This window comes from Tuber melanosporum (assembly GCF_000151645.1).
Source record: "Tuber melanosporum whole genome shotgun sequence assembly, scaffold_60, strain Mel28".
NCBI lineage: Eukaryota > Fungi > Ascomycota > Pezizomycetes > Pezizales > Tuberaceae > Tuber > Tuber melanosporum.
Genome location: NW_003299107.1, coordinates 212,677 through 231,187, shown reverse-complemented (window position 1 = coordinate 231,187; position 18,511 = coordinate 212,677). Strand labels below are relative to the sequence as shown.

General features: G+C 47.5%; 7 protein-coding genes; 6 read left to right on the top strand and 1 right to left on the bottom strand.

The window, feature by feature from the left end:
* Positions 1–1,301: 1,301 nt before the first annotated feature.
* GSTUM_00009778001 (uncharacterized protein) lies at positions 1,302–3,146 on the top strand (the record flags this gene model as incomplete). The annotated part of the gene is made up of 4 exons (XM_002840905.1): positions 1,302–1,493; positions 1,551–2,300; positions 2,356–2,450; positions 2,513–3,146. 4 exons carry the CDS (start codon positions 1,302–1,304, stop codon positions 3,144–3,146), a joined length of 1,671 nt encoding a protein of 556 aa, XP_002840951.1.
* A 3,059-nt stretch (positions 3,147–6,205) lies between these two features.
* On the bottom strand, positions 6,206–10,344 carry GSTUM_00009777001 (uncharacterized protein; the record flags this gene model as incomplete). Its single annotated transcript, XM_002840904.1, has 6 exons — positions 6,206–7,198; positions 7,868–8,179; positions 8,246–8,573; positions 8,646–8,756; positions 8,819–10,086; positions 10,216–10,344. 6 exons carry the CDS (start codon positions 10,342–10,344, stop codon positions 6,206–6,208), a joined length of 3,141 nt encoding a protein of 1,046 aa, XP_002840950.1.
* Positions 10,345–12,202: 1,858 nt separating this feature from the next.
* Positions 12,203–12,863, top strand: GSTUM_00009776001 (uncharacterized protein; the record flags this gene model as incomplete). Its single annotated transcript, XM_002840903.2, has 3 exons — positions 12,203–12,361; positions 12,424–12,522; positions 12,587–12,863. 3 exons carry the CDS (start codon positions 12,203–12,205, stop codon positions 12,827–12,829), a joined length of 501 nt encoding a protein of 166 aa, XP_002840949.1. The 3' UTR covers positions 12,830–12,863.
* Positions 12,864–13,253: 390 nt separating this feature from the next.
* GSTUM_00009775001 (uncharacterized protein) lies at positions 13,254–14,055 on the top strand (the record flags this gene model as incomplete). XM_002840902.2 has 5 exons in its annotated part: positions 13,254–13,479; positions 13,583–13,689; positions 13,748–13,926; positions 13,980–13,985; positions 14,050–14,055. The coding sequence occupies exons 1-5, from the start codon at positions 13,388–13,390 to the stop codon at positions 14,053–14,055; spliced, it is 390 nt and encodes a 129-aa protein (XP_002840948.1). The 5' UTR covers positions 13,254–13,387.
* Positions 14,056–14,086: 31 nt separating this feature from the next.
* GSTUM_00009774001 (uncharacterized protein) lies at positions 14,087–15,093 on the top strand. XM_002840901.2 has 2 exons: positions 14,087–14,804; positions 14,875–15,093. Exons 1-2 carry the CDS (start codon positions 14,117–14,119, stop codon positions 14,997–14,999), a joined length of 813 nt encoding a protein of 270 aa, XP_002840947.1. The 5' UTR covers positions 14,087–14,116; the 3' UTR covers positions 15,000–15,093.
* Positions 15,094–15,652: 559 nt separating this feature from the next.
* On the top strand, positions 15,653–16,393 carry GSTUM_00009773001 (uncharacterized protein; the record flags this gene model as incomplete). XM_002840900.2 has 5 exons in its annotated part: positions 15,653–15,906; positions 15,995–16,049; positions 16,157–16,230; positions 16,311–16,344; positions 16,383–16,393. The coding sequence occupies exons 1-5, from the start codon at positions 15,868–15,870 to the stop codon at positions 16,391–16,393; spliced, it is 213 nt and encodes a 70-aa protein (XP_002840946.1). The 5' UTR covers positions 15,653–15,867.
* An 8-nt stretch (positions 16,394–16,401) lies between these two features.
* GSTUM_00009772001 (uncharacterized protein) lies at positions 16,402–18,442 on the top strand. XM_002840899.2 has 4 exons: positions 16,402–16,616; positions 16,683–16,786; positions 16,849–18,170; positions 18,223–18,442. The coding sequence occupies exons 1-4, from the start codon at positions 16,476–16,478 to the stop codon at positions 18,261–18,263; spliced, it is 1,608 nt and encodes a 535-aa protein (XP_002840945.1). The 5' UTR covers positions 16,402–16,475; the 3' UTR covers positions 18,264–18,442.
* The last annotated feature ends 69 nt before the right edge of the window (positions 18,443–18,511 follow it).

The following is an 18,511-nucleotide window of genomic DNA, read 5'->3' as shown; positions in this document are numbered from 1 at the left end:
ATATTATTATGATAAATTTACAGCACCACACAGTAAATTTAGGGCCACTTTACCCGCTCACCATTTTCGCGTCCCCGGCCTCCGTAAGCGCCGCGCTCGGCCCCGCAGTGCCGGTTCGTCCGTCTGTTGTCCCGCGTCCGTATCGGTGTGTCTACTGATCGGGGGTATCGTTGTTCCTGGTGCCGCGTCACGTGATGCGGTTGGCTTTGGTTGGTGTGGGGGGAAGCATGGTGCACCGATATCATGGTTTCACTTGGAGGGTTTATTCGGTGTGGAGGGGAAATTTACACTCCTTTTCTTCGTTGCGGTGTGTACTCGTACTGCATTGCACTGGGTCAAGATGGACGGCGTAATAGTGGTATCAGGATTGCGTTCCCAGAAGCAAGCCATCATCGCATTCCCGCTACCCGTAAGCCCATGCTCCGCTTGACCTAAACTCTAATGGTACGCCGAGTACCAGCACCATACTCGAGCACTGTACAGTACGGGTATTAACTAGTCAAATTGAGTTATCGTCCTGGCGAATTTCGATCCATTCCGACAAGCGCGGGGTTGATAGCGCTTAACAAAGGATCTTGAGGTTTTCCTGGCAGGTGTTGGAGCGACCTTCCTGTTCCTTTTCCCGCAAGAACTCGGCTTTTCCGGGTGGGGCTTTTGTCCCAAAACAGATGCTAGAATCCTGCACGGAGATATCCGATTCGAAGAGTCCGCTTAACAGGAGTGCAGTGGGAGTGATATGGCAGTATGGGTACTGTACCGAGGCCTAAGGTGAGAAAAAAGCAAGGCTCAAGTCATCGGGCCGGCGAATCTACAAGCCCATCAGATCACATTGAACCCCCCCCTGCACAAAAGAAACTCGCAAAGGTGCGTAAGTGGCACTACCTGTTCCTAACGAGAACGAGTAAATAATTGTTCCGACCCCCCAATCGGGCCATTTCGTGCTGGGATCAATTTTTTTTTGGTATCATACCATTCATTACCCTTCTTTCCTGGGCGGCGTACTTTTTCCTCGCCTCGGTGGGGAAAAAAAGTTACTGCACTCTTGGCTTTCAGGGTGAATTTTGTGCCGTGTTGGGGATGGACAGACGGGGAAGTTACTGGGGTGGATGCAAGATTAGGGTTTTTTGGGGGGGGGACTTGTTTGATTTATAGATTGTTCTTGAAGGAGAGGGGAGGGGGAGTCTCACAGAGTATAAGATGGGAGGGTGGCTCGTTCAGAAACCTTTCTCCATAGCCCTAGGATAATAAAGATTTCAGCTTTGGTTTCCGTTTCAAAGACGAAATATCTCGAGTGCTTCACTATGACCCACGCGGACAATTCGACAGCCCTGACTACGACTGGGGAGATGGAGGATAGTCGAGCATCCTCGGATACGAACGTTGGGATCAAGACATGGCGACCGAGTAATCGAATGTACGTCGTCTTCTTGACTATGTGTATTATCACATTGGCTGCCGCGTTGGATGCTACTTCTCTCTCTGTAGCTTTACCCGTATGCTCCTTCTCCTTCATAATATCATACAGACACGATACTAACAACCCTCCCCAGATGATGTCCCAAAAGCTCCACGGCACAGCAATAGAAGCCTTTTGGTCCGGCACCTCCTTCCTGATAACCTCCACAGTCTTCCAACCAAACTTCGCCTCCCTCTCCGACATCTTCGGCCGTCGGAGCCTAATCCTCGTAGCACTAGTCTTCTTCACCGTCGGCGCCATAGTCGCAGCCGTAGCAAACAACTTTACCGTAATCCTCGTCGGCCGGTCCATCCAGGGAGTCGGCGGTGGGGGGATAATCTCCCTCACGGAGATCATAGTAACGGACATTGTCCCGCTTCGCGAGCGAGGAAAGTACTTTGGCTTCTTATCCATGATGTGGGCTCTGGGTTCTGTCGGCGGTCCCCTCGTCGGGGGCGCCTTCGCGCAGGAGGCGTCGTGGAGGTGGATCTTTTGGATTAATCTTCCCTTCTGCGGCCTCGGGTTCGTGTTGATTCCGCTGTTCTTGAATCTCAACCATAGGACCACGTCTTTTGTGGAGAAGCTGAGGAGGGTGGATTGGCTTGGGTCTGTGCTGTTTGTGGCGTCCATGATGAGTCTGTTGATCCCCATTACTTGGGGGGGTGTCATGTATCCTTGGGATCATTGGAGGACTCTGGTCCCCTTGGTGCTTGGTGTTGTGGGATTGGCCGGGTTTGTCCTCTATGAGAAGTTTGTGGCTAAGGAGCCGTTGATTCGTTTGGGAGTTTTTGCCACCAGGACTGCTTTGGTGAATTATTTGGGGACCATTATGCATGGGATGATTGTGAGTTTGGAACCCGATGGTCGTTGGCAGGGAGTTACTGATTATTTCATCGCAGCTTTGGAGTTTACTATACTATCTCCCGTTATACTTTGAAGCTATCAAAGGCCTCGGCCCGATCATGGCCGGTGTAGCCGTCTTCCCAGAGACATTGTACGTGCTCTTCTTCACAACCCATCACTCACTGAGCTAACTTTTTTTCTTTTTTTCCACAGCACCGTTGCACCAGCATCTGTAGTAGTTGGTCTCCTAGTCTCCATAACTGGCCGCTTCCGCTGGGCCCTCTGGCTCGGCTGGATCCTGACGGTCCTGGGAATGGGCGTGCTCGTCCTCCTGGACGTGGACACCCCCACCGTAAGCTGGATATTCATAACCCTGGTCAGCGGCCTGGGTACCGGCATCCTCTTCCCAAGCATGGCCTACGCTATCCAAGCGTCAGCCACGGACGAAGACATGGCCTACGCCGTATCCATGTTCTCCTTCTTCCGCGCCTTCGGTCAAGCATTCGGCGTTGCCATCGGTGGCGTCATCTTCCAGAACGCGCTGAAGACGGAGATCGCGAAGCACGCGGTGCTCAGAGCGATGGCGGGAAAGTACGCCGCCGACGCAGTCGCCCTTGTACAGGTCATCAAGATGATGCCCAAGGGCATAGAAGGGAGGGAGGAGCTGCTGATCAGTTATGCCGCCGCGCTCAAGGTGGTCTGGAAAGCCATGATTGGGTTCGGCGTGGTTGGGTTGGTGACGAGTTTTGCTACTGAGGGGTTGAGTCTCGATCGGGAGCTCAAGACTGAGCACGGGCTGGTGGAGAAGAAGGCTGTTGGGGACTCGGAGAAGAGTAGTGGGGTTTAGGGTGGATATTATTATTATTATTATTATTATTGTTATTATTATTATTACTATTCCGGTGAGCATTTTGGGTCCTTGTACATGGTTGGGGAGCTTCGCTGTTTTTTCTTCTTTTCACTTGTAATTATTGGGTATTGGGTGATTTGGTTGGTTATAGACTGGATGGGCGGGGGGGGGGCTTGATACGAATATTTCTGCGGATAAATAAAATCTCCGCTCTCAAAGAATATGCATCACGAATAGCGGAGTATATGATATGTACCGATGATATGTGCTTCCTGGAGTGATTCGTGAGCGAAGGCGCATAGTCAAGAAACAAATTCATAGATGTTGACGACCACTGTTGCCTTAATGGTAACTATTCACACCCTTCTTATTTTTTTCGGGTTTTTTTCTTTCGAGAAGACACTGTTTGTGGTGTACAGTACAGTGCAATACAGTACAAGATGATCAACCATGAAGGGGTGGTTCGATGGCAGAATAACCAGCCCCGCAAATCAATTCGTGTTCATGCAGCATTCAGACATCATAGTTGTCACCACGGACCAGATGAAGCCTAATCTTCCTTTTTCATCTTCAGTCTTGTCATGTTTCTCTGCCACCCTGCCGATAGTAGATCTCGCCCCTAGGGACAGGGGAATGGCCCAGAGGCTGACGCCATGATATGCTACCGCTCAGTATTATATGATAGCAGGTCCGATTTACACTGCTCCCCTTATAGAGGAATGCCGAGACTTCACTCTCTCCCTGTTCTCACGGTGTCCAGGATTTCTCGACCCACCTGCTCCACGTGACAGGTAGTTCGGTGGTGACTCACTATGAAGGGAATTGCCCTCTTGTGCTCCTGCTGGTTGACATATCAACCACTGCGCCAGCAAGGTATGATAATATTATGATATTTCACGTAATGCTGCCGTGGGAATCGATTATTCACTCTGTCGGCAGTGAGTTTGGCACTTTTTTTTAATTTTAACTTTTTTTACGTGGGGTTTGTTATGACGATATTGCGCTATCGAATGCTAAATGTATTATAGGATAGGCGACAGAATCCATACATGTGCGAAGGAGCCATCGGGGCCGGAATATCAGCGATTAAAAAAAAAAAAAAGGGGGTGGCCAAATTTGGTCATGAGAAGGATAGAATATGGAGGGATCTATGGCGTACATATGCGCTGAATGCCGCGAGGCACTTATACATTGATAAGTTTGTATCATGTCATAGCCGAGGTGCGCTATGATACAATATGGTGTCAATCCCCATGACCTATGTATGATGGGTCCTGTTGGGGGGTGTTGTGTCCGACTTTCATATCATAGTTGGGCGTCACGAGTATTTCGATCACGGCATATCACTCCACTGACAAATTCCAATGCTGGCTATTTACTCGAAACACCCGTTTACAAACCCTCCAGTCTTGTAGATGGGCTGCATTATTTATATTACGTCTTGTTGGGCTGCTATGACTTTTTGAAGAAAAAGAAAAAAAAGAAAACATGAGAAAAGAAGAGTAGTGACATGTCCGTGTATGATATCATGGGGAATAATATTTAGAACTATGATATGAGAGATATTGTTTTTTGCGCGAACGGGGTTAGAATTAAGGGCTATCATACAATCTTCTGCAGCCAGCAGGATAGCAGTCTGATCTCGGCCGACGAAATGCTTTTTTTTTGAGGAAAATAAGACGTTTATCATCGTACTGCCACTTACAAAGTTTCATTACAAGATTAGCTGGATTGAATACTCTTGCGACCATAGCGAGAGACACTCACAAGAGCACTGCGGGTGTTCAATTGAGCCATTGCGTGGTGTTCTTCCCACTTCTCTGGAATCAGCCACTCCTAAGCCGATTGGAGTGGGCTGCACAACTTGCACAACTCGATGTATAATTCAAGCTTACAATGATGTTTTTGGGTATGGTAGTGAATTCAGGCAGGTATACAAGTTGCATAGAAGGATGTGAGTTGGATAAAAAAAAATTGTTGGACTCAGATAATGCACATTCTCATTTGAATTATGTGCCTAAGATTTTAGCTACATTAAATTATATGGTGTGATAACAGAAAACATGGATTTCTACGGTTGAAACCGCTATCACCTTGCTCATAATTTCCGGGAAATCGTTTGTGGAACTCACTTTTTTTGTGGGTCGATTTCCCGAATTCCCCCAGAGGTCCAATGACACAATATTGGTTTATTGTAGGCGGGACCATAGTACTGTGCATGAGGCCCACAAGATGCGAACCACGAAAACCACAGCAAATCCCCAAAGCAATTCACCTGACCAAGATCCAGATACTGTTAATGGGGTACCCGCAGCCCCATGTTTGGATTCATAAAATCATCCGCGGGGAGCACAGAGGAAAACAACTACTGCAACTCAAACCTCCCCCAAATCTCCAATTCCGGGTTTAACCCATTCTCTCCCCCCAATCGATCCATGCTCCTATCATAACCTCTATGTCCATGCGATACGCTTTCATCTGAGTAGAGTACAAAAAGAGCAACAGTGGTAATAAAAAAAGTCCTCTTCCCTTCATCATCACTGTGCCGCTTCAAACTAGAGGAAGAAAAAAGGGAGAAGAGAGAAAACAAGCGAAGCAAAATTCCAAAACCGTGACTCCCATGCCAAACCACCTTTTTTTGTTTTGAGGAAGAAAAAAAAGAAAGAAAACGAGAAAACGATTGAAGAAATGCCCCCAGTTGATTGAGAAAGAAAACTAAAATATAAAAGAGAAAAATCCTAGTTTATGGCCTAACGTATTGATTTGTTCCAGGGCTTAGGTGTGTTCTATTTTGTAGATCTGATTGGGTGAAAAGGGTGACGACCGAGACTAAAGTTGTAATGGAAAGCGAAGTGACAAAGGTGTAGATAGGAAGAACAAGAATAAGAATAAAAAGTTGGATAGAAAAAAGAGAAAAAGAAAAAGGGGTGCGAGCGAAAAACTGAGTACAATGGGGAAACCCTTTTCCAAAGTACAAAAAGGTGATTGGGATGAAAAAGTTATGATGGGATCCGATAGAAACGAAGGACACCAGGGGAAAAAAAGGGGAAAGGGAACTAAAACTTCTTTCCCTTCTTACTTTTCTTCTTCTTGCTCTTGCTTGGGAGGACGAGCGGGACGTCTACTAGCTCCCATTCCATATATCGAATCATGTATTCGTCAATGTGCACTGGTTCTCGATCAACCCGGTTCCAGCCGTCGCCGTAAATATCATAACCGAGACCTCTGTGGGTAACAACCTCTAGTTCCACAGTATTTCCTTGCGGTGTCATGGCGGCGTTACTAACGGGCGCCGATGGCTCCCTGGGTGTGGTTCCTGCAGTAGCAGTACCGGGCTCCCTTGGTGTTTGTGCTGGAGTGCTCCTTTCAGCAAAGTCGGCACCGTCGGCATCGACGACTTCCCTTTGCGCAACCTTGGCTGCTGCAACGTCCTCAACATCTTCGGCTGCCTCGAGCGCTTTCTCCATGTTGACCCCGGGGGCAACCACTGTTTGCGAATCGTCCACGCCATCTAGATCCTTGATAACTTCATCTCCGAGCATATCGCGGATTGTGAGTTTGTTGAAGTAGTCGGTTGTGAAATCGCCCTCTTGAATGACCACATCATCTAACATTCGCTTTTGGTTTGACTTCCGGAGAATATTTGACTCGATGGTGTATTCAGAGACGAAGCGGTAGATGTGGACGTCACGAGTTTGACCAATACGATGACATCGGTCTTGGCATTGCTTGTCCATCGCGGGATTCCAGTCTAAATCATAGAATATCACAGTATCTGCACCTGTTAAGTTGATACCAAGCCCACCGGAACGGGTGGATAGGATAAAGACGAGAATCCTTGTATCGTTATTAAATCGATCAGTTAATATTTGTCTCTGTTCAACCTTCGTAGCTCCATCAAGGCGGAGGTACCGATGACCGTGGATATTCAAAAATTGCTCGAGAATATCTAGAACCTTGGTCATTTGGGTAAAGATCAAAGCCCGATGTCCCCCGGCTTGCAACTGACGCAAGAGAAGGTCTAGACGTTGTAGCTTTCCGCAGTCATACTGAAGAAGTCGTTTATCCGGAAAAGCGATCGATAGCCGAACCCTTGCCTTATGGAAAGGATCCGATGGGAACAGATTCTCAGTTTGGATTTCCTGGATAAGCTCGACTCCTCGTGGCGATAGCGCTATAGGTGCCATATCAGTTGCAACAACAGCAGGGGTAATGCAACCGAACTTGTCAATCACGCTACCCATCGACTCAGTCCGGTCTTCAAGGGTTGGTATCATCGAACTGATGACCTCCGATCGATTAAGAAACCAGTCAGTTATCAATTTCCGATTCTTTGGCATTGGTTTCGAAGGCCCGACGCATACACTATCGGTGAACAATTTGACCAAATTCTTCCCAAAGAGGGGGCGGTACTGAGTGCGCAATCTGTTCAGGCGAACACAAGATTGGAGAGTTTCAACATGGGATACCTCAGCTTGATGTTCAAGATAGGCTGCATGCCCTCGAACAGTGGCGAAGTCTGGTTCTACTGGCTTTATATCTGCCGCCCTATCCTCGTAATACTTTTGAAGGAATTTCGTCGCTGTAAGCTTTGATATTTCGTCTGAATGCTGGGTTGAGAGGTGGTTGTTTTTGGCGGGCACAAGCCCACAAAATTCGAGGAAGCTTGTGCTAAAGAGCGGTTTAAATGGATCTTCCTTCAAGAGACGCCGCCTAACTAGTAGCTCCTTGACCTCATAATCGGCGACCACAGACTTTTGCATCGCGAAAGATGTGACGATCTGGCGAGTTTCAAATAGGTCTGGGTGGTTACAGACCTTGCGAAGTTGCATCAAACAATTAATGATGGAGAGATAGTTGCCTGATGCCAGTGTTTCGCGTGTTTTTGCCATCGACATAAATTCCTCGTAAAGATATCTTTGTCGCTTCGATAGCCTACAATAAACGATATGTTCGAATTTTGCTGGCATCTGCTTCTCTACGTCTGCCTTCAATCTGCGAAGAAGATAAGGCCTGAGGACACGATGGAGCTTCGTGACAGTATGTTTGGCTTCATCGTCCATACCTTCTCGGCCACCTTCAATAAGCTGGTCCACGGGATGCGCAAACCATTCTTGAAACTCCTTTAGGTTTGCAAATCCAGCAGGCATGGCACTCGAAGCTCCAGAAGGCATGAGAAAGTAGAGCAACGACCATAGCTCGATTAGGTTGTTCTGGAGAGGGGTTCCTGTAATCAACAAACGGGCCTCGGCTTTGAAGTTGAGAAGAGTTTGCCATCTCTGCGACCGGAAATTCTTGATATTATGTGCCTCATCCAAAATCAAATAATGCCAGTTGCGGCGTTTAAAAGTAACCTGATCTTGAAGGACAAGCTGGTAAGAAGTGATGCACACATGCCATAGGTTGTTGTCAAACCACCCCTTTCTCTTCTCAAGCCGTTGCTCACGGGATCCATAATAGGTTAAAATCTTGAACCCTGGTGCCCACTTTTTAAACTCCATCTCCCAATTAAGCATGACACTCGTTGGGACAACAATGAGATGCGGTCCCCAAACCTCCTTTTCGCACGCAAGGTGTGCTAAGAGTGCGATGGTCTGGATCGTTTTACTGTGACCCCAGTTAGCTACCAGAAAATCATCTTACAAATACATTGAATCGCAAGAACGTACCCAAGTCCCATCTCGTCGGCTAGGATACCGTTGGTGTGGTTATTGTAGAGCCCGGCGAGCCAATCGAGACCATAATGCTGGTACTCTCTCAAAGTCCCCCGGAGAAGAAACGGAATCGGAGTTTTGATATCTATATTTGGTTGAGGAGAGGTTTCTGGTGATGTTGTAAGCGATGAGGGGTGGCCGCTTTCTTTCAAATCAATCTGTGAATGGGAGAGCGATGTTGACGTTTCCACATCCATTGTATCTGAATGACCGTTGAGCATCGGTATTTCTAGAGCCTGGCCTCCAATAACCCTCGGCGCAGAGACATAGCTATCTCCGACTGTTTTACCCGGTGGGGATTTGTAAACAACAAGGCTCACTTCATCGATCCTATCTTCCTCCAGTAATTCATCGGCGGCGTTGAGTTTAGAGCCATTGATTTTAGAGCTCTTTGAGAGTGATTCTATTTGCATACTATCCGAAGATCTCTCGAGGCTCCGGTCTTTTTGCACAGGCTCCGTAAACTCGTTCTCATCCTCACTTTCAGGCTCCAGATCGCGAGAGCTAGCCCTTAACCCGTTCAAGTCCCCGTATAACCCTAGAAGCCCGGACCCAAACCCATTTTCACCCTCGGAATCGTCCTCGGAATCACCATCTTTACCACTCTCGCTATCATCCGTCTCATCCTCAGAATCCATGTCAACTGATTCGTCGCTATCATCCATGAGGATCTCATCAACTTCTTCAAGCTCAACTGCCTCAGTCTGGTTTTCGTCAACATCCATTCTAGCAGCGACATCTTCCGGATTCTCATCATCCGAGGGTACATCAGATGGTACAGGTGTTCTACCATCGAGCAACATCCCATCCTCAATATCCGATAGATCGTCCTCCTGGATAAGCCTTTTGCCTCCAAGTGAAGCTTGACTGGGGCCAAGACCTGCGTACTTTGCTTTCAGTTGCTCCACTGTAAGGCTCTCATCGTCATCTTCCACCTCTTCCTCATCAGAATCTGTAGTCGACATATTTGCCTCATCCAGTTCCACTTCCAATTCGGACATACTCTTGCTGTCGTCTTCTTCCTCCTCCTCTCCACCTTCCTCCCCATCATACTCCCCTTCTGCCATGTCTAGACCACCCTCGGATGCTGTCATAGAGTTATGACGGTCTCCCCGCCGAGCTTCGAGTAGCTGAGTCGAGTGCTCAAGCATTTGATTCAGGTGCTGTTTGCCTGCCAGTCGATGTTCCTCTTCTGCCCTCATTCTTCTGCGGTTTTCAACCTCCTATAAATTTGATTAGCTGCTGCTGTAACGGGTAAAGTTTTTTACATAAATGGGTGCACATCTTTCTCTATGGCAGGGCAATCTGGAGTTCCGTGTACGTGGCGCTTGCTAGAATGAGGGTGGAAATACCTTCAATACTTCCTCCCACTTCCGACGTAGCTGAGAAATTTGTTCTCTATATATCCTCCGGTTCTCAAAAAACTCCTCTTGCTCGATCTCCTCTTTTGTCAAAGGTCTTCTTCTCTTGATTTCTGCCATTATCAATGCATTCCGCCTTTTCATTATCTCAATATGCTCCTTTCGTTCTCTCACCAACAGTCGTTGCAGATACAGAGCATGTGCAACCAAATGATCTTGGTGTGAATAAAGTTGAGGTGGCTCAGGCACTTTCTCGGGGAGATACAGTGAACATTGGTCGGGTCTAAGAAGTCCATTAATAGCAGCATCTTCAATTTTATTTCGTACTGCAGCTTCCTCTCGTGCCTCCTCTTCTGCGGCTGCCAGCAGGGCTGGATTCTTAGATATATCATCATGATCCAGGAAATCTTCAAAAGAATCAAATTCCCTCTGGGCGGGGATATGCGAAGGATGTGTTATTATTGGTTTGGGTATACTGAATTTCAATTTAATCTTTGGGGCTCTGAAGTTTGGATCGACATCCAACTCTCCATCTGACTCGAACTCAAACCCTCTATCAATCCCATTCCTTCCAGCTGTCGCTGACTCCGGCTTGACCTGAACCCCATTGATAATTTCTTCCGTTGTGGGAGCACTTCTGCCAGCTGTACGGGCACTTTTTCTTATGCCGGCTACTGGACTCTTCTTGGGGGGAGCGGACGACTTTGCCGGAGTAACCTTCGGAGTAGCCTTCGGGGTAGCTTTCGGAGCGGACTTTTGCCCTGATACTGACTTCGCAGGTGTTGACTTCTTAATGGGCGTATCCTTCGGGGCCGGAGGCTTCTTAGGACTGACTCTAGAATTGCGACCAGAAGATTTTGGGATGGGGGTTGTCGGCCTAGCTCTCCCACTCGTCTGGGACTTGTTTTGTGTTGTCGCGCTACGCGACCGAGAGCCGTTAGCAACAGGAGCAGAAGTCAAGAGAGCATTTTTCTTCTGCTCCGACTGTCGCTGCGAAGATCTTGTAGGACGCGTCGGGGTTGTGCCATTCTTTAGAAAGGGTTGTAGCTCTCGGGGAATTGGGTTTGTTCGACCAGATTTGCGCCGACCGTCTTCTCCTATGAATGAAGTTGGTGTTTGTGTAGTTGCACTCTTCCATGGTGGTGAGTCGTCTAATTTCCTTTTCTTGGAAGGGGGTTTCTTGATATCAGAACCCCCCTCCAGATTTAGGGAGGAAGCCTGTGGCTCCGGCGTTGTGTGTCCGTTCTCTGCAAACATGGTCAGAATAAAAGTAGATGACGGTAAAGAACCAGAAAAACAGACCAGGCGAGCCTGATGGTCCGGGACGTTTTCGCGTATTGCTTCGCATACAAGTAAGGATGGTGGGGTTCGGAAGCTAAAACTCGTACTGGGCGTCCGGGATAGGGATAAACATGGGAAATTTTGGTGGTCAATAAATAGTCACAATCAGAGGAACCTGTGTACGAAGTCTCAAGGGGCGGAGGGCTCTGGTTGTCGAGATAATGGATGAAAAAGGAGAGTACACGGCGATGGGCAGCTCTTTCGACTGATGACACCGTTGGGTCTGACGAGGCGATAATTTTGCTGCTGCAGTTGGTTGCGAGTTCAAAGCCGGGTCGCGGCTGTGTTTTTCTTTTTTTTTTTCGCCTTTCTCCCTTCATTGTTGCCAAAGTCTAGGGTTTCCATTTTGCCCTAAACGAGTTTAGGGGGGGGTTCACGGATTACCAAAGTTGGATCATTTAGCCCTCTTTAAGCCATTAACTTGCATGGTTCCGGATCAACCCTAATATAACCTAACCCATCGGTGGTAACCCAACACCCTTGTACCCCAGCTGCGAAACTATACTTACAATCCAATTTAACACTCGAGTATCATACACCAAATCTCTCCTCCAAGCCCCACATCATCTTCATCGAGGTAGGTTTCCCCTCTCTTCAACTACACATGTTGGCCACACTAATCTAATTTGCACCTCAGATGTTTGCTCAACGAGTATCCATGGTGAGGCCTCTAGCCTACCGGACGCTTCCCTTCCTTTCTTCTCATTCCGCAAGAACCTTTATCACTGGTTTCCCCAGAATTCCTCAAAGGTTCGAGCAATACCCAGACTATGATGATACAACCGATCCTGGGATGGTTTGTGGCCCCTAGCTTCTCAAAGTCATTGGTTCGGACTCTGTTAATACCTATGAGAATAGAATGGCGGATACGTGAATCCTCCGGCCGAAAAGCGTCAATTCAGAGATCCCTACGGTGATTGGTGGGATAAGCAAGGCCGTCGCAATTTTGGAGAGCCAGTAGGATCGACCCTTAACACTAAAAGCCACCCCGTGCATCTAGCTAAACATCACATTAAAATAGCTGCACGAAGACGACGATATCCTCGGCCGGTTCTCTCCTGAGGAATATACTCACTTCAAGCCAAGATGGGCATTCGCCATGAATGGGATATTCATTGCTACAATGCTTGGATTTTGTGGGATTGTCTATGCCCTCTACCCCGACCAGCCAGCAGTTCCCAGAACCTTTCCCCATGACGGATTGCTAGATGCACTCGGTGGCCCCGGAGCGCTTCCAGCACTGTCGGATAAAAATGATAAATAGATATTTATATTCAATTTTACCGATGTTTGCTGCTCTCTTGCTTGTGTGCACATAAACCACAAATTCCCAATCAGTCAAGCTTAGGCTGCAAAATACGTGGAAATCTGTATTTAAAAGGCGCAGAATTGGTATGTGCTCCGGAGAAGGAAGCGCATTGAAATATTACGAAAATATGCGCTATCTACCTAAAAATATATCTACCAGAGCTCCGTGATACCCTTAGACTATACTATATTTCTCCACGAGTACTACTTTTACAATGACTTTTAATATCGCAGTCCAAATTGCATGCTTGGTTCACACATTTACTAAAGTATGTTCTGAGTTGTACGCCAAGCGGGGCACTTGCCCGAACGCGGCTGATTGGTGGTCACTTGGGAGCTTAGACTATGAATTCCTACACCCTTTGGTTCCTAAGCTTCGACACCAACAAACTCAACCTTCATCTACCCTCCACGCTATCGACCAACTCCATCATCCCATTTATCTATCACCTACTAGATCCTATCAGCATCTTTGAGATCTGCTTTAGGACGTTTCAGCTCTACGCCAACCACCATGCCAAGTGCCACTGGAAAAGACTGGGAAAAGTACAAGAAGTTCGCTGACGAAGAGGAGGACGAGAAGAAGATTATACCACTATCGGAAGAGTATGTCTCCTTTCAAGGTGCTACCGATTTGGCTTTGTTGAATGGGACGGGCAGATATGGTGATGGAGATACAATATTAACTAGGCGCAAATGGTGTTGATAGAGATATCCAAGTCCTGAAAACCTATGGCGCTGCCCCCTACGCTGCATCTCTAAAGAAACTCGAGAAGGATATCAAGGACTTACAAACTAAGGTTAACGAAAAAATAGGTAAACTTTATCGCATCCGGATGCAGAAGTTTATGCTGACTGACTCTCCGGGATGTAGGTGTCAAAGAATCGGATACGGGGTTGGCCCCACCACATTTATGGGATGTCATGGGGGACAAGCAGCGCATGTCTGAGGAGCAGCCGTTACAAGTTGCGCGCTGTACCAAGATCATTCAGAGTGCAGATGACCCAGAGAAGGCCAAATATGTGATCAACGTTAAACAAATTGCAAAATTTGTTGTTAACCTTGGGGAACGAGTGTCTCCAACCGATATCGAGGAGGGGATGAGGGTTGGGTAAGTTGTTTCACAGATCCTTTCCAAAAATGCTTTTTTTAATATAAGGTGAATGTTGTTGCAGCGTTGATCGACAGAAGTACCAAATTCTTTTGCCTCTTCCTCCCAGAATCGATCCTTCGGTTACTATGATGACAGTTGAAGAGAAGCCCGACGTTACCTACGGTGATGTGGGCGGATGTAAGGAGCAGATTGAGAAGCTTCGTGAGGTCGTCGAACTCCCACTCTTATCTCCCGAACGATTTGTGAACCTCGGTATCGACCCCCCTAAAGGTATCCTTCTCTACGGCCCCCCGGGGACTGGAAAGACACTCTGCGCACGAGCAGTTGCAAACCGTACCGATGCTACCTTTATCCGTGTTATCGGTTCAGAGCTTGTTCAGAAGTATGTTGGTGAAGGGGCACGAATGGTCCGTGAGCTTTTTGAAATGGCTCGTACCAAAAAGGCTTGCATTATCTTTTTCGACGAAGTTGATGCCATCGGAGGTGCTCGTTTTGATGATGGCGCTGGCGGTGATAATGAGGTTCAGAGAACCATGTTGGAGTTGATTACCCAGTTGGATGGTTTCGACCCTAGAGGAAACATCAAAGTCATGTTTGCAACCAACCGGCCCAGTACCCTTGATCCTGCTCTTCTCCGGCCTGGACGTATTGATCGAAAGGTGGAGTTCAGTCTGCCAGATTTGGAAGGGAGGGCAAACGTTTTAAGGATTCACGCAAAGAGCATGAGTGTTGAGAGGGACATTAGATGGGAATTAATCTCCAGACTTTGTCCCAATAGCACTGGAGCTGAATTGCGGAGTGTGTGCACTGAAGCCGGTATGTGTTGAGCTGAATACCCTTGGTTCCCATAATCATTCTTGCATCGTCTAATGTTGATACCTTCTAGGAATGTTCGCTATCCGGGCCAGGCGAAAGGTAGCGACTGAGAAGGACTTCTTGTCCAGTGTCGAGAAAGTCATCAAGGGCAATCTCAAATTCAACTCCACCGCTACTTATATGCAGTATAATTAGTTTAGAAGGTAGGTATCTAGAGTTAGTTCAGGTGCAGAGCCTGAAATTGTACAGTACTGGAGTCAGAAAATTTGAGCTATTATTATGAAAAATACCCACATGGTTGAAGTTGGGATTGGGTGTGCATTGGCTTCTAAGACCTTGGAGCTCTGGATTCGTTGTAGCAATAATAAATTCAAATGCCGCTCTTTGGAAACCTGCTGGTAGACCAGACAGTACCAGCACGACACCCTACTTTCTGCCGAAAATTTCATTAGTCTAGTGCTGTGACCGACTGATATCATCAAGGCGGACAAAAACGCCTACCCGGACCGAATTTCTTTTGAGCACGAGAGATATTCTGCTGGTGAAATCGACCGCCATACCATAAGTCGTACCATATATCGCACCCCTCCTTGAGATATTGGTATTATAAGTTAATACAAGTAATTGAGCGGAATGAGAATCTGATGACAGTTTCAAATAGTAACACTACACTCAATGGTCACCAACAGGTATCTTGGGTCACATTTAACTCAAAATGAACTTTTACGAGTAGTTACATACAAGCAACCAATAAGAATGTTCATAGATCAGCTTACCTAATAGTTCTTCATAGGATACGACGGATTACCGAGGAAGTGCCTCGTGCCGCGACAATCTCCTCCGACACCCACAAGCAGACCTTTGGGTCTTCCACTAGCAAAGCCTAGCAACCAGCATCACCACTATTTCCCTCTCGCTTCGCACTTCACCACTTCACCATCCCGTCCCTTTATTCCTCTGATTTCCCCGCCCTCTCCCGTCCGCACACCTCTTTATCGCTCCTTCCCTCTACCGTCCCTGGCCTTTCATTTTGCTCGACCATCTTTTACCACTCCACAAAACCATGAACTCCCTCGCTCTGCGAAGGCTCGCATCTTCACGGGTTCGTCCTGAATGAATTAACCTTTAACCCCCCCTACTATAATCCAATTCCATATGATCAAAGCTAACACAAGTACCACAACACATAGATTTCGCAAGTAGCAAGTTTGCAGACTCGCTCATTCCACGCAACTAGATCAGCTGGTAAGTAGCCTTTTAATTGAAGCTAATTAGATTCCCAATTATATCTCGCTCGCTGCCGCTGAAATCCCCAGATCTTACGAAATCACATCTCTGACTCCTAACAATAGCGAAAATATTTGCCTCCGAGCCACTCCGTGCTAAAGAAGCTTCCCCTCATGTTTCCTCCAAATATCCCGTTGTGGTATGTTCTCGGTAGTTTGTTTCACTAGTTTCACGGATTTTTTATTTTTTTGTTCTTTTTCTTTTCTAAACCCTTGTTAGGATCATGAATACGATGCCATTGTTGTAGGCGCTGGTGGTGCCGGTCTTCGTGCAGCTTTCGGACTCGCAGAGGCGGGATTTAATACTGCTTGTATATCCAAGCTCTTCCCTACTAGATCACATACTGTTGCTGCTCAGGGTGGTATCAATGCCGCACTTGGAAACATGCATCCTGATGATTGGAGATGGCATATGTACGATACAGTGAAAGGATCGGATTGGCTTGGTGACCAGGATGCTATCCACTATATGACCAGAGAAGCCCCGGCCTCGGTCATTGAACTGGAGAACTACGGATGTCCTTTTGTGAGTTTTTTATTTAGATATACATTCCTTGTGTTTGTTATCCGTGAAAGCTCATAGGAACAATAGTCGAGAACGGAGGATGGGAAGATATACCAGCGTGCGTTCGGTGGGCAGTCACAGAAGTATGGCAAGGGAGGCCAAGCATATAGGTGCTGCGCCGCGGCAGACAGGTAATGATTTCTCCCCGGCTTTCGTACACAGTCTCCCCAACATTCCTAACTAATGCCCATAGAACCGGCCATGCCCTCCTACATACTTTATATGGGCAATCACTGAGACATAACACAAAGTATTTCATTGAATACTTCGCAATGGACCTCCTGATGGAAGACGGTGAGTGTGTGGGCGTCATCGCCTACAACCAGGAGGATGGCACCCTCCACAGGTTCCGAGCCCACAAGACAGTCCTAGCTACCGGTGGGTACGGGCGTACGTACTTTTCCTGCACTTCCGCCCACACATGTACCGGCGATGGTATGGCGATGGTGGCTCGGGCCGGGCTGCCCAACCAGGATCTGGAGTTCGTTCAATTCCATCCAACCGGGATTTACGGCGCAGGGTGTTTGATTACCGAGGGATCCCGCGGCGAAGGTGGGTACCTATTGAACTCTGAGGGTGAGAGATTCATGGAGAGATACGCCCCAACTGCGAAGGATCTCGCTAGTCGAGATGTGGTCTCCAGAAGCATGACTCTAGAAATTAGAAACGGCAGAGGTGTTGGTCCTGACAAGGACCATATATACCTTCAACTAAGTCATCTGCCAGCAGAGGTTCTCCATGAACGCCTCCCTGGTATCTCGGAGACCGCGGCCATCTTCTCTGGCGTTGACGTCACCAAGTCACCCATTCCGGTGTTACCCACTGTTCATTACAATATGGGCGGTATCCCCACCCGCTACACTGGTGAGGCTTTGACTATTGACGAGAACGGTAATGACAAAGTTGTTCCAGGCCTTTTCGCCGCCGGTGAGGCAGCTTGTGTTTCGGTCCACGGTGCCAACCGACTTGGAGCAAATTCACTTCTTGATCTCGTTGTTTTTGGCCGTGCCGTTGCTCACACCATCCGCGACACCCTAACCCCAGGAACCCCGCTAAAGCCGGTATCTGCCGACATTGGCGCCGCCTCTATTGCCAACCTAGACAAGATCCGCAACTCGGACGGCTCTAAGAGCACCGCTCAGATTAGACTTGACATGCAGAAGACTATGCAGACCGACGTTTCGGTCTTCAGGACACAGGAAAGCTTGGACCAAGGTGTTAAAAAGATTCAAAAGGTCGACGCCAGCTATCATAATTTAGGAATTAAAGACCGTAGCATGATCTGGAACTCTGACCTCGTTGAGGCACTTGAACTTGGCAATCTTCTGACGTGCGCTACTCAAACCGCACACGCGGCCGCGGCCAGAAAGGAGTCTCGTGGAGCGCACGCAAGAGAAGATTACCCTGAACGTGACGATGAGAACTGGATGAAGCATACACTGTCGTGGCAGAAGGAGCAACACGGTAAGGTCGACTTGAAATACCGTGCAGTCGTTGGAAATACCCTAGATGAGAGTACGTTCTTCCCCTCCTTATATTTGATTGAATCTTACTAACTATGCCACAGAGGAGTGTGCGGCGGTCCCGCCTTTCAAGCGTGTATATTAAACCAAACCAAATTCGAATTCAAATCAAAAAACGCAGCTAGGGAGAGAAGGGTCGCGGTGTTATCAGTAGATGGTTCAATCAACGGTAGTTTTTTATTTTATTTTATTTCATTCTTTTTTTGACTTTTTGGTTGGGATTATATTGTAGATGACTAAATAAAAATACGATTAATCGAATAATTATTATAGAAAGATATGATTCTTTCATTGACGATTTTCTTCGAGTGAGAATATATGCTCGGAGGGGTG

Excerpts from the sequence above, each read along its gene's own strand:
- GSTUM_00009772001 (XM_002840899.2), top strand. The coding sequence starts at position 16,476 with ATGCATCCTGATGATTGGAGATGGCATATGTACGATACAGTGAAAGGA. Across the intron at positions 16,617-16,682 it reads AGAACTACGGATGTCCTTTT|TCGAGAACGGAGGATGGGAA; the intron begins GTGAGTTTTTTA and ends TAGGAACAATAG. Across the intron at positions 18,171-18,222 it reads TGGAAATACCCTAGATGAGA|AGGAGTGTGCGGCGGTCCCG; the intron begins GTACGTTCTTCC and ends ACTATGCCACAG.
- GSTUM_00009774001 (XM_002840901.2), top strand. The coding sequence starts at position 14,117 with ATGACAGTTGAAGAGAAGCCCGACGTTACCTACGGTGATGTGGGCGGA. Across the intron at positions 14,805-14,874 it reads GAGTGTGTGCACTGAAGCCG|GAATGTTCGCTATCCGGGCC; the intron begins GTATGTGTTGAG and ends GATACCTTCTAG.